General features: G+C 34.0%; 1 protein-coding gene and 1 long non-coding RNA gene across 2 annotated transcripts in view; one reads left to right on the top strand and one right to left on the bottom strand.

The window, feature by feature from the left end:
• LOC146993476 (uncharacterized) overlaps positions 1 to 10,877 on the top strand; it is a 178,639-nt gene extending 167,762 nt beyond the window's left edge. The window contains exon 3 of the long non-coding RNA XR_015038476.1: positions 9,626 to 10,877. This is a non-coding gene — a long non-coding RNA (uncharacterized LOC146993476). The remainder of the gene's footprint in view (positions 1 to 9,625) is intronic.
• A 1,161-nt stretch (positions 10,878 to 12,038) lies between these two features.
• The window catches only part of mRpL23 (mitochondrial ribosomal protein L23), a 31,627-nt gene continuing 28,312 nt past the window's right edge, over positions 12,039 to 15,353 (bottom strand). Inside the window, exons 4-5 of the mRNA XM_035367502.2 lie at positions 13,767 to 13,837; positions 12,039 to 12,290 (exon numbers count right to left, since the gene is read on the bottom strand). Coding sequence (XP_035223393.1) covers positions 12,129 to 12,290; positions 13,767 to 13,837 — 233 coding nt within the window. The 3' untranslated portion in view covers positions 12,039 to 12,128. The remainder of the gene's footprint in view (positions 12,291 to 13,766; positions 13,838 to 15,353) is intronic.

Below are 15,353 nucleotides of genomic sequence, written 5' to 3'. Positions count from 1 at the left end.
AGGTCAGGGCCGTACGGAGGATGGTCAAACACGTCCCAGCCAAATCCCTGTAGAAGGTTTTTCGTCACATTTGCAGTGTGTGGTCGTGCGTTGTCGTGAAGAAAAACAACACCTTTTGACAGCAATCCTCGGCGCTTATTCTGTATTGCGCGGCGCAATTTCCGAAGTGTCTCGCAATAAGCATCTGCTCTGATTGTTTGACCACGCGGTAAGAAATCAATGAGTAAGATGCCTTTCCAGTCCCAGAACCGTGCACATCATTTTTCGAGGTGTCAAGATTTGCTTCGGCTTAACCTTTGCTGGGGATGAAGTGTGCCTCCATTCCATTGATTGCCGCTTACTTTCAGGGGTGTCGTAAGAAACCCAAGTTTCATCTCCTGTGACTATCTGCGTCAGAAATTCTTCGCCGCTTTCAGCATAACGCGTCAAAAACTGAAGTGCACTACCCATCCGTTTTGTTTTGTGTTGCTCAGTAAGAATCTTTGGTACCCAACGTGAGCAAAGTTTACGAAATTTCAGTTTTTCGGTAACAATTTCATGCATTAGTGATCGTGAAATTTGGGGAAATTCCATAGCGAGAGCACTAATTGTAAACCTTAGGTTTTCATGGATCTTGTCATCAACCGCGTGAACCAGTTCTTCTGTAACCAAAGATGGACGCCCACTTCGTTCTTCATCGTGCACATCACTACGTCCGTCATTGAACTTTCGAACCCATCTTCTCACCATTGAATCACTCATCGCTTTTGGTCCGTAAACATCGCAAATTTGCCGATAAATTTCACTAGGTTTCACTTTCCTCGCATTCAGAAAACGAATCACAGATCTGATTTCACAAGCGGCGGGATTTTCAATCAATTGTAAACAAGCACGACAAAGCGTACGTGACTGACAGCGATCTCCAAATGGCGCGCGTTTCTTCTCCTTGATACAGAGCGTCTACTGCGCATGTGCGGAACTGCGATCGCAGAGCTGCAGCGGAGATAAATTGAAACGGATCTTACTTTCTGGACGTGCCTCGTATCTATTATACATGCTAATATGCTGCTGCGATTACCCAACGGCTAATTTCGTCATCTAAAACTCCCAAAAGCAGATTGATCAGTGGAACACTAAAATGTATTCAGTATTTCGAAGCGGTTGATCATGGGGATCAGAATTTTAGCCTTCTTCAAAGGAATTTTGGCTTCCTAACATTCGGCAACAATTTTCATTGAACTTCTTGCAAATTTATACTCCTCCAAGCAGTAGCAATAACAAAGATTGCATTTATATAAACTGATTCTGCAGTTCTTTGATACTGTTCTCATAATTTAATATATTTTCCTCAAGAAGCGCATGTATTTGGACTTAAAATTCTGAACAACTCCTTAATGAATCCAGGATATTGTTTTCTCAGAATGTATATTATACAAAAATTGTTTGATAGGAATTCAAAGGCCAGAGGTATGGCCATATAACTAACCAAGAAGAGTAGGTCCTTACTTTAATATCTAAGAAGTTCTTAGGATTATTTAGGTTCAAAACGTCTCAAGAGAGGAAGTCCTTAGGAAACCCATACTTTTTTTGTTAAATATTTTTAATAGCTTGTTACACCATGAACAAAAACTGGTTACCAGTGATGGCTCTGGAGCTAAAGAACAGCAAAATGTTTCAGAATAGAGTCGCTAAATAATAAACACGCTTAGAGCGCCTTCGGATGGCACGCATGTCAGGGTTACGCGTTTCGGATAATAGGATATGCCAAACCACTGGATGCCAGATTAGCGGACTTTTACAGTAATACAATGTATTTGTGTACTATAATAATAAAAATTAATAAGATGAGTACTCCAAGGCTACGTCCGCGACATAGATAGAAAAGGAAATTAGATATAGTAATGATATAATCTACAGAAAACACCAATGCTTATTCAACAAAAATAAAAAATGTTTAACTATAAAAAATAATCAAATATACCACATGCATGCAGAATATATACAAGATGTGTGTTAATATAACATCTCTGCAGGAAAAATTAAAATTAAAAATTAATTTCAATAGCAAGTCCCGGACTATTCTAAACATATGAGCACTTAAATTTGTTGCGTGCGGAAATCTGTACTATGGAAAACGTATTCTTAAAACAAATAATTAAAATTAATTACCAAAAATTAATAAAATACTATTTAAACTTAAAATAAAGACAATTCAGAAACAATCTCATTAGCAATGGGATTAAGTTTATTAGAGATGTTAAAGTATGGGATTACATTTATTACAGATGTAAAAGTTTAATTGAGATACTCTACGCCAAAAATACACACTATACGCCAAAACGTTATAAGACACACTGTTAAATCCAAAATAATTTTGAGAAACTGGTGGTCATAGTATAAGGGTGTGCACCCCCTCAACGGTATACTGTTTAGAATATCGTAACATAAATTATATATTACAGCTATTTTAAATAATATCAAGAAAACTGGAGAACTCAAAACTACCCCATTTCAAACTATTATAAAACGTTTTTGAAAATACTATGACAAATATGATAGTCAAAATTATATCTTTGCTTTGGGTGCTACATTTCACGAATAGGAATATGCAAACTTTACAAGACACGTGAAGAGACACAAGCAAACGTGAAGAGATAGAAGTGTAATATTGAAATGAAATTTAGTGTAGCAAAACCGGAGGAATTTTCTTGCAATAAATCAGGGACCAGTTGTGAGCTATCATGTTGTTTCAGACTGTTATCATATTGGAAAATAGTATTATTATTTGGAAAGGAAGTGCTAATTAAAAGGTATTGTTATGAATTTTGTATTTAGTTAGATATTTATAGTAGAGCTGTAATAAAAATTGTTTTGCTTCCCCGCACAATACAGCACGAGACATATTTTTAAGAGAAAGCTACGCCAGAAAAGTAAAAATACAGGAGCACTTGCATTTAACACTTAGTAAAAGTTTATCTCGGTAATTTATATTTAATTTGAATAAATGTAATTGACTACTACGTTAGCTGTAACCGTAATTCTACTTTTTTGCTTTCCAGAAAACTCGAGAAGCAGAAATTACTAGAATCTCTCGCGACCTATTTAAAGCTATAAAATGCCAGACAGAGAACATCTCATCTCAGTTGTTATTTAGTTAACTACTGCTATTACTGTTGATTAGCTTTCTCTGCTCTGTGGATTGTGTTCTATTTAACCTTTTATTAGTTTAAAGTATAGCTACAGGTTTTATTGCGTGATATTGCGATATTATACAAATATCTGTAAGAAAAAATCCAGCGATCTGTTATATTTCTTTTCATGAGAATAAATTTTATTAACTTTTTATCCGACTTGTGCATTCAATCTATTACGAACCCGTACGCACGCAACGCTTTTTGGTGTCAGAAGTGGGACTGAATGCAATAACAAGAGCGATGGAAGAACAATTAAGGCAGTTGATGGCTGCATTTGCTGCATTCCAAGAAAAGATGGAAGGAGCTGTTAAAGAGAATATGAAAGCTCGTCAAAAAATGATTGAAGCAGGTCAAGAAGAAATGAAAAGAGAAATAACCTGCATAATAGAAAACAAATTTGAGGCTAAGGAAAACAGAATAGACTTGGTTGAAAAGAAAGTTGGACAAACTGAAGTTGATACCGTAAAGAAATTCGTAGCGACGGCAAGGAGCAATATTGATGGTTTTAAATTTTTACCCATGATTGCTCCTCTCTGAAGCTATGAACACATGATGAAAAGACCTCCTGGCAAAGACACAATTTGCTATAGTTGCGGATGCGAATGGATGGGTTTCCCAAGCTAAGGTCTGTCACCTCGCCGCTTCTCTGAGAGCAGACACAGCGGATATCCTTCAGTCGTTACCCGAAAATCAGAGGCTAAATTTCAAAGATCTTTCTGGGGCGTTGGAGCTGCGCTTCGGGGAGAAATGATTAAAAGACTAAAGACTTTACTGCTGAATTGAATTGACGGAGAAAGTTCACTGTTAGGATAGACCAGCTGGTAAGACGCAGAAATAGGGTAAAAACAAACCTTCCTGTTACCGGTAAAAATTTCCGGTACTGTTTCTAATAATAGCACTTCGAAAGAAATCTTCAAACTTACCAACTTACTCACACTAAATATAAACGTTGAATCGTATCGAAGCATATGCGGCCCGGTACAGGGCTATTGATGTCAAGCTTTTCATCATATCCAAGCCGGCTGCAAACATGACCCTCGTTGTGAAAAATGTGGCGGAGAACATTTCTCAGAGGACTGAGTTAAACACAGACCCGAACGAAATCTCAGAATATAATGACCGAGGTATTCGCAAAAATCTTATGAAAGCTGATATTACAGAATGTCAAAAAAAAAAAAAAAAAAGAGAGAGAGAGAGAATGTCGCTTCAAGCCCTCCTCTCCAAATTAAGAGAATCAACAGATACTGCCAATTATAGGGGATGTGTAAAATTCCCTAAATATCATTCTAAAATCCATCCATTAGGAAGTATTTGGACGGACTCATTACAAATAAATCTTATGACACTGCTGTTACATGATTAGTAAATGCAGTAGAGGAATCAGAATAAGTATTCCGGAGCTTAAAAGCTTTGGTCGAGCCCTTACGCTTCTTTGGACTTTGCCAATTAAGCAAGGTAACTTGTAATAAAGCACGTTCTTCAGTCACGCAACCAACACGAGTACAATAGCTAAATTTTTCTGTAACTGCGCTCCTATTAGAATGCTAGTTCGGAATGCTAATGGCCTGGTGAGTCGCATGTATTTTGAGTTTAGAGACTTTATTCTTGATAATGATATTGATATCTGCCTTATTTATGAGACGCACGCTTTACCCGTTAACAATCTAAAAATAAAAAATTACCGCTCGCTTACTTATCGCTGCGATCGGTTAAATTACAGCCGTGCAGGTACTTCTTTTTTTTTTTTTCTTTTTGTACAAAATGAATTTCCTTACTCCTTAGTGGATTGTATAAACATTCTCTGGCCACAATCGGCATTAAAATCAAAGCTCAAACAACTTGCAACAGAGACATGGCAGCAAGACTGGGAAAATGGTACAGCAGGACGACGTACCTGCAGCTTTATACCGAAGATAGACGATACACGCACAGTATCCAACTATTTCTTGACACAATATATCTCAGGTCATGGCCCTTTCCCTACATATTTCTTGGAAAGAAATTTTACTTCAACTGATTTGTGCGTACGTGGGGAAAGAGGCGACCCTGACCATTATGTCTTTCATTGCCCACTAACCGCCAACCTACACGTCAAACACCCTATTCAAGTGGGAATGGAATTTAAAAGATTCCTAATCAACACACCTACAAAAACATTTAACTAATCATAGACAAGCTGCAACAACAAGGTAGAGAACTATGCCACTCATAAGTAACAATACGGACGTAATGATGAATACCTAGCAATCGAAGTGCCACCACACAGCTGTCCAAAGAATCATGACTGTTTGCTCACCTCCACTGAAGAACGACACCTAATCTGCAGCTTCACCATTTAACTTTCCATGGAAACAATCTAAGGTACTCATATGATTCAAATATGATATTCAACAGGGAGTGCTCATATCCTAAGTCATCACTATTTATGTGAGTGATGATTATCAACTACCAGTTCAAACTGCCAAAGCGCACTACTTTGAACTTTACACTATTATCTGATGCTTATTATACACTCTCCATGCTGCTGCGCACAATTCTATGCACATTGAACTCTATGCACAATGAACTCTGTGCAGAGTAAACTCTGCAAAATCTGTGCACAATCACACAACGATACCACCAACACAAAAATAACATAGCATTATAACTCACATCACATCCATCTTCCCAAATGCTAAGGTATTCCTCCAAGCACACCAACAAATGTCAAACTGCAACACCTATTTACTTGTAACATGTTATCTGCATATTGATTCCTGTACACCAATATATCTGTACCTCGATTACCTGTACCCCAGTTTATCTGTATAATTGTTCTTTCTATGTAAATAACCTGTTACTTTAATGTAATTTATTATGTCAATTGCGTAATGTAATGACCTAAAATGTAATTTTTTGTCTTAATAAATGCCAGAAAAGGTTAGTGCAGTGGGGCAATACCATTTTTGTCTATGACGATGTTGTGGTGCCCCCTGCACTTTTTCCTGTCCTGTCCTGCTTAGTGGATTCAGATAGTAACCTCGGTTTCGAAATTATAAGTCTCAGTGCACCTGCCAAATTGCGGTCTTAGATCCGAATTTCGCTGCAATCTGCAGTTCACCGTAATATAGACTAAGGCTAAATCTCTCGGCCATCATTCCCGATTCCTCCTCAGTTATTATCGGAGATAATTTTAATTCGAAGCGTACAGACTGAGACTGCACCCACATCAAAATCAACGGCAAAGTACTGCATAAATTAATCGAAATGCATCTTGCCGTACTTTGCGTTCCAAAAAAACCGATGTACAGATCTTCTACGACACATACATGTTCAGATATACTGGATATTATCCTGACTAAACAGTATTAGCACGGTGCTACATGTGTATGATGAACTTACGTCTGACCACGTTCCATTCGTGGTAACCCTGCGAGTCTCCAAAGACGTCATACCAAAACACGCACTTACTGGAGCCTTTTCCATAAATTCCCCAAAGTTCTGCTGACTGAAAAGCCCTAGTTAAATTGGAGAGACAGTTGAGCTTTTTATCGATAATCTCAATAACGCTTTTCATGAGGGTACTAATAGAGCTTAATTTCTAAAATTAGAAGTGCCGGAGCTCTATGGAAGACCGTTAGAAAAAAGGAACAAGAAAAAATAAATAAATAAAATGACTATTAAAATCATTAATAATTTAAAAACTAAGTAGGTAATTATTATCAGATTAATTAATAATTATTTAATTAATACTAATAATTAATATTTATTAATTATTATTTAACTAGTATTTAAAACAATTAAAGGCTAAAATAATGAAAATGAAAATTAAATAAAATTTAAAGAAACAAATTAAAATTTAATAAGTGATTTTTAATATAAATTTATTGCTAAGAATAAAATTTTCGAGATCAAATTTCTACTGAAATTGTCATTCAGTAACATAAAAGAAGTGGCGGAGCCTTTTTATTTAGGGAACCGGTGCGCTCCGAATAAAATTATGATTTATCCCCAAAACTAAGAAGTGCCAGAGCCGAGCTCCAGCGCAATTTAAACTCTGGCAACCAAAGTTGTCGACACAACTGTCACAAATAATCAAAAATCGAAATATGGTCAGAAGAAGGTGGCAAATATCTTAAGTATTAACCAAATAGAATTTCCAAAAAAATTATGTCCAAAATTCTTGCCCTCAAAAAAAGCAAGGGGAAAAGAATGTCATTGAACTCAACACTGTTTCTTTCTAGCAATTCACGAAGTCTATAAGGAGGAAACATGAGAGCGTGCGATCGGTAAAGTGAAGCAGTAATATTGCATACTCAAATGTGGAAAAAAGGCGTCTTGAAAGGCAATTTACTTCAAATATTGTCTCTATAAGTATTTCCAAATATTGTCCGTTTGTAATGAGTTTGAAATGGAAATTGATGCTGGGTTCAACACTTCAACTATACTGAACGGATCAAATCTCACTACCCCTGCTGAGATTATCAGCATAATCAAGAATTTAAAATATGGGAAAGCACCGGGAATGGAATGGGATCTCCAGCTTTATGTTTGCAGAGCCTTCCCGTCAATTCATCTCCATCTGGCCGGCAACCCGTCTGGCATCTTCAACCCATGCATTCCGCAGTGCTAATATTTTCCAACGCACTGGAAATCTTCAGAACGTCTTCCTGCTGCCAGTACCACTCAAGGATGATACTTCGTAAAAATTCTCAGATTCCAATCTTTCTACAAAAAATGATTCAGAAGTTCACAGTGCTATAATGTGCATAATCGCAGTCTGACAGAACTGACAGAGATTAACTGCAATTCCAAGAAAACAGCTTCTTTTCCTGGAAACATAAACGTCTTCCTAAATAGGTGTCCAACCGGCATTGTCTACCTTGTGCCATGTGTTGTGTGAAGTGCTTCAAGTGTAACGTCGAGCAGGTTTTTCGTGCTTCCAGAAAATAATACAGGTGCTTTAAAGAAAGAATACTTCAACGTAATTTTGCAACATATTTTTTGTCTCATCATAATTCTTGTGATTCTTTAGCGTTGCACGTGCTCAGCTCTGTGATGGTACGCGATAAAGAACGGTCAATGTATGAATGACAATTTTGGTGTAACGATGGAAATGATATATATAATCAAGAAATTAGTCAAATTAATCTAGTAGCTACTAATAAATAAAATTAGCAAATTGTGTAAAAGGTGCTTATGGTGTGTTCATAGGTAAAATAAAATGGCACTATACAGGTAAGTAAAACTGTTTTAATGTTGTTAAATATTAGGTCAAATGATGTCCGCCGATAACATCGCGGAGAAAACAACGCAAGGCGAAAACGTCGTGCTACAAAACGTCGTGGGAGAAAACATCGCAGTTCTAAAACATCGTGGTACAAAACGTCAAAAATAAAGCGGTTCAAAAACTTCGCAGTTTAAAAACATCATGGTAAAAAATAAAGTATCTACAAATGATCGCATGGCGATAACATCACAGACATGCTTTTTCAGGTTTTAATAACTATAAATGGTTATTCTCATAAAGATCTGTGAGTGCAAGATGTAAAGAAGAATAATTTTTACTGTCACATTTTTTTTATTAATTAATATTTTTTGCTGAAAAAGTAAGAAGGAAATTTAAGCATAGAAAATTAAACGCAAATTATAGATTATCTTTTCATGAAAAATTACCAGTAAAAACTCTATAAAAAATTATTTATTAATGGCCTTTGTTAGTTAACTATGTCGGTTTAAAATTCTATTAAGTGCTACAAGTTGCATTACTTTTCTATGCTTAAGTTTCCTTCTTATTTTCTCAGCAAAAATTTATTAGTTAATTAAAAATATGAAAGTAAAAATTATCCGTCTTTCCATCTTGCGCTCACAAATCATTATGGGTATATCCATTTACAGTTATTAAAGCATGTCTGCGATGTTATCGTCATGCGATGATTTGTAGATACTTTATTTTTTACCACGATATTTTCGACGACGATGTTTTTGAACAGCTTTATTTTCGACGACGTTTTGTACCACGTTTTGTAGCACGACGTTTTCGCCTTGCGTTGTTTTCTCTGCGACGTTTTCGTCCGCGATGTTTTCGACTGTAACCAGTCAAATGGGGGATAATTCTGGCATTTTTTAACAATTGGTTATTGCATTTACACAACCTATTAGATGCATTTTTTAGTTGGAATTTATTTGCTTATTGGGCACACTCAATAATCTTCCGTACTTAATCTTGGAGATGGTATGCTATGTACCAAACGTAACCTTTGCCATAACATTTGGTATCATCTCCACAACACAATGCTTTTAGCAAATTGCAGGACATTGTATTGAATATTGAGAAATAGTGTCCACATAGCGGAGAACTTTTATCAATGGCCCTCAAAATCAAAGCTCCGTCTAGTTCGGCGGGAAAAAAAAAAAAAAAAAAAAAAAAAGATCATAAATACTCACTTTTATTTTATTTTTTATCATTCCAGAGTACTATGTGACAACAGCTGCCAGTTATCATTTATCTATGGGTTTATTTAAATCAGAGGCTTACTTGGAACATGCACATGAAGTACGCTGCACGTAAAACTGGTGCTACTGCCGACCTGCTACAAGTGTTACTCGGAAAGAATTCTGGTCTTTACAGGAAGCACCAGTTTTACATTGCCATTATAATGCCTATTATGATTCCTGCCTGGGCTGCCACTCCAAAGTTGATCAACAATCAATTGCTTAATTGAAAAGGTTAAAGGAATGGAATTAGAATTACAGTTACATGAGGTTACGGGTAATAATAATGATGCTCATTTAATATGCTATGGACAGTTTCTAGATGATAATAATATTAAAGAAAACCTTCTGTTTTATAAAAATATCATTGCAGAAGCGAATACTCAGAACCTGTTCGAGATTCTTGATGTATTCATATTTGAAAATGATTTGAACTAAACCTAACTAATTTGAACTTTTTTTTTCCCTTAAAGAGGAAGGATGCAATGATGCAGAAGATATTGCTGATGTTGATTTTTTAATAAAACTTAATATTCATGGGACATTTTTGAAAAGCTGAATTTCGCGTAATCTCTCTCTGCAGGGGGGAAAATGCACCTTTTGAAGTGAACAGAAAATTTGTTTTCATAAAAAACTCAAACTATGGAGAAGAAAACTGAATGAAGATGTAGTAATTTAATAAGATGTAGATGTAGTAATAAGATTGTTTTTTAATATTGCAGCAATTTTTGACGTCAAACGAACTTGATCTTTCTCAGGATATAAAATCCATGTTTGGAGGTCACTTATCACAGCTAATTATCTAGTTTCAGAAATACTTTCAAAATGAAAACTATGATATGTTTGCAAGGATTTAAGGAATAAAATAACAGTACCTAGAGCCATCAAAATTTGAATAACGAAATCTTCAAATGAATATGGACATGCGGAAGCCCTAATTTGAATCTGAAATTTGTTTTATTATTGATTTTAGATTTTGTAACACTTCATAGAATTTTTATTAAAAAATTCAACAATTTCAGAGCCAGCAATGGCAATACTGTACGAAAAACATTTTAATCTCCAATGCGTGCGACTCTGTATCAGAAATTCTAAGGGTATGCTCATTTTAAAATTAATTTGCGATATTGCTGTTAAACTGAATTTTATAGTTTGAGTACGTAGAACATATTTAATAAATAAAGGTAACACACAAAACATTGAAAAAGGTCCCTTAGCACACAATTTAAAATCTGAAACCTTTCAGATTTTTTTATTTATTTTTATCTTACTTACGATATGTCATACATTTACATATGGCAGCATACCATGGAAAAATTTTAACTAAAAAAAGGCACTGCATTTCGGGAAAGTTTGGGAACCACTGCTTAATGCATGAAACGATCTCTGGAGTCGAAGATGTCAGTTTAAGTTCCAAAAAGGGTGGTGTTGTAACAAGAGTCAGTATTTTTAAGAAAATATTTTTTAAAAAGTTTATTGCTAGCTTAAGAACAACACAGATATTTACTTAACTGAAGACAAAGATTCAAAACCACTTTTTCACTCATGACACTCTAGCACTGAGAATGATATTCAACAGATACTATGTATTGTTGGTTCGGGCCTTGCCTTTTCCCTCCTTTGAACAGTGCGAATTCACTAAATTTTTAAATTCCATGACTTATATTTATTTATTTGACACAAGGAACTTGCATTTGTTGCAAACAGGATTTTCACCTTCCAGACGGTATTTTTTGCATTACGGTTCTTATAACAATGAGCCTTTGGTACAATTCACAAGATGACCTGTGTAAAAGGCTTTTCGGATGATGCCAGACTACCAAAAGCAGTATTAATATAATGCTTCCTTTTTACCTAATTTTAAAAATTTAATACAGTCTTAGTTTTAACCAACTTGTGACAAACAAATCATTCACTTAAAAATAATTATTGAAACATATTATTTATACAGATCGGAAGCTTTCCAGCATGTTACATTTAAATTATGACAATATTCAACTTAGATATTGAAGCCGATTTTATGGAATACTTCTGGGCATTTTTATGGCTCCATGTTTGCTTTTTTCAAAATGCATGACAGTTTCTCAGACAAGTTTTAAGCTAGTCAAAGATTTAATCTCAATAATTTTTCATCAAAATGTTTACATGCACAACTATTACCAAAATATAAAATCTGAAGATAACTAGCTATGTGTAACTTTACTTCTAAGCACAAGCTAAATGTATAAGTGTTTTAGATGCTTTATACAACTCATATTTAATTTCTTACAGAATAAACATCCCACATATTACATATAGCAATAAAAGTGAACTGCTGCAAATATTCATCCAAAAGAGCAAAAGATATTATTCTTTAAATGGAGAAAATTAAAAAAGATAAAAGTCTGAAAATCAAGACAATTATTTACTTTATTTGTATTTACTATAAAATACACTTCAATAGCTTATATATTACATATTACACCAGCTAACTTCAATGTGTTATATTCCAAACCAGCTAGGAACATCGGCTCTATCCCAATTTCTCCTTCTTTGTTTCATTAGATCTTTAGCTTGATCTGCTAATCTTTGCTCTTGCTTACTGAGTTCAGCTTTCTTTTCTTGTGGATAAATTTCGGGAAACTGAAATTTCATATCTTCTGGCTAGTTTAAAGCAAAATATAAAACACAAAATTCAAAATCATTTTTGCACAATTCTACAGAATTTTAGAATTTTACATATTTTTAAAGAGATTTTGATAAAGAATTTTAAAAAAAAGCACGTTTTCGAATTTATGGCAACAGCTTATTATTTGAAATGAGAAATACAGTTTGCTACTTTTAAATTTATTCTTATTTCAAAATGTCACATGTAAACAAGCTGTGGATTGAAAGATATCTTTCTAAGCTTTCTGCTTTCCATAACTCAAAAATATTGTGAAATGAATGGTATTAAAATTTCTAAGTGCAAAATAAGCAACTTCATTAATCAGAAATAGAAAAAAAAAAAAAAAAAAAACAAATCATTACATCCGCATGGAATGGAGATTCCTAAAAAAAACTCATAAAAAGTATATATTGTTTCTAAAGTAAAATTGTTGGAACAAGAGAAAATTCACTGAACCAGAGATCTGTTGCAAAGTTTTAAACACATCTGTAGCAACAATACATAAAATAATAGGATTTGACTAAATGATAGCCCCCCCCAAAAAAAAGTCTATTATGAAAAACAAAGAGAAAAAAATGTACAAATCTGATTCCATCAAAGCAAAGAAAGGGGTTTATGATCATTACAACATTTTCTAACAATGGAAAATTTAAAATACGAAGAATAGGGGGAAATGTTAAAATCAATTCAATGTACTATGAAAGGAAAACTTTACATCCGTCATTTACAAAAGAAATCCCATTTCTTTATCCCAATGACTTTTAAAGAGTAAAACTTCATCAAGGCAAAGCAATGGGCCACACTTTGAAAACTATCACTCTATTCATTGAAAAAATGAAGACTGATATGGTATTACATTTTTTTTTTTTTTTCCCAAAATCTCCCTGTCTCACCTATGGACTACTGTGCCTTTGGTCTCCTGAGTTCTTTCTAAGCACCAGCCCATCATGACTGATGGATTCTGTAAAGTAATGGAAGAGGAATGGAAATCAACACCCTTGAAAATTTTACAAAAAGCTCTTCTATTATAGAAATCATGAAGCAGATTTACAGTCCAGAAAAGGAACATTTAAAAAATACTCTCCGCATTTTTAACATTAATTAAACAACCCAAAATCATTCTAAAAATATGTTAAACACCCTCTGTAACTCTTTAAGAAAACTATTTTATTAACAATGGCTATAAGAAATGCAATATTTCATTTACTACATTATAAACAAAATGAAAAAAAAATTCAAACACAAACAATTTAAAAGTAAACTAAGATGTTTCTGGAAAGCTTTATGGGAATGGAAATTTAAAAATATAAAAATCAGAGATTAAATTAATAAAACTTAAAACTGGAAGCCGAATTTCATATCAGGATTCAAGATATGCCGGAAAATTTGATGCAGATGTTTTCACCGGCAGTATCTTCTAAATAAATAAATGCAATAGAATTGAAATTTGAATTTAATTATGATTTACTTACTAAAGTAACATATGCCTTCTTATAATCTGGATCTTTAACCAAATAATTGCAATGATTTTTCTTGATATCACCTAAAAAAACATGTATACATTCTTTTAAAATAAAATTTGTATTCAAAAGCACCATTTTCAAGCAAAATATAGCATTTTCGTCAGTGGCCACGTTATCGGTATGTCCCATAATCATAATATAATTTAAACTCATTTTATCCATTGATTAAATATACACAACACATGCTATCTGAAAGTTAGAAAGGACTATATTATAGCCAAAGAAATCAAAAATGAAAGATTTGTACATGTGTATGTATGTGTGTAAATACATTCAAAAATATATTTTTATATATTATGTAAGTTATAAATTTTTTACGTTCACAAAGGCACACACAAAAACTCCTTAAATACCTGATGAATAGAGCCAACTACATCTATAATAGAATAGTTAGCTATAGTAAAATTACTTTGACCTACAAGATGATGTCTGCTGCAAGAGCTCTACAAGCAGATGCACATATAGTAGCAGAGGATGGTTTGGTATATGCAACAGCTAGCCCATCAAACAGCAACCAAATGCTTAGCAGACAAATATCAACACTGTACATGGCTTATCACAAGGACATATGTTGCAAATACTGCACGGGTATGGCGTAGAATGCCATTCACACAGCAACATGAACTGTTGCCACAAGACCAGATACAACAATGTGACTATGAACAAAGTCGAGTAATATACATTTCTCCAACATCATCTGCACAGACTTACTGGTATAACATTATGACAGGTTCTTAAACCAACTGAGGTATTATAAGACTCTGAACAATCTTTCAAAAAAAACTCATCAGATATCAAACATGCTGGTCCATTAATGATAGCTCCATATCAGACTTCAACCCTGATGGTTTCTTCTCCAGTTACTTAAAACATCAAGTATATGTGACATTATCATGTTGATAAAAGTGCATGCATTACAATGTAACACAAATGTGTATTGTGGCTAATGATGACTTCTTAAAACAAGCCTGACTTTAAACTGTAAGCAGTGAATCTAGTTGCATGTTTTCTTTTATCTATTGATGTCAACAAGTTGCATTGCTATAATATGCATACTTGCCAACCTATGACACTCAAAAATCAGGAGATTTTTTTAAGAAATCAGGAGATTTTTCACAATGTTAAAAAAGACTTTTTAAATGATAAAAATATAGTTTTTAATAATGAATTAACTTTAAATAGTTACTAAGTCTTAAATGCAAGCAAAACAAAAATACCTTAGACATAAAAAACATTTTTATTACTTTCATCGTAAAAAAAAAAAAAAAAAAAAAAAAAAAAGGCACTTTAATCAGTTTTCATACAAATGTTATGGACAGTGGCAGATTTTGCTCTCGTTAAGAAAGAAATTTCATAATTTTGTTCATAGCAATTGCCACGTAGGCCTGCTTTCGCTAATAAAAGTTTTTCTAATGTGTCATCACTAATATTAGGTCTAAATTTAGTCCTCGTTTTCGCAACAACACTGAAAATCCTCTCGCACTCCGCATTACTATGGGGAACTGTCAAGATGGCCAACATAATTCTAGAGAGTTC

This window comes from Stegodyphus dumicola, chromosome X1, assembly GCF_044657685.1.
Source record: "Stegodyphus dumicola isolate Sdum_Otavi_A_Nest chromosome X1, ASM4465768v1".
Taxonomy (NCBI): domain Eukaryota; kingdom Metazoa; phylum Arthropoda; class Arachnida; order Araneae; family Eresidae; genus Stegodyphus; species Stegodyphus dumicola.
This window is presented reverse-complemented; position numbering and strand designations above follow the sequence as displayed.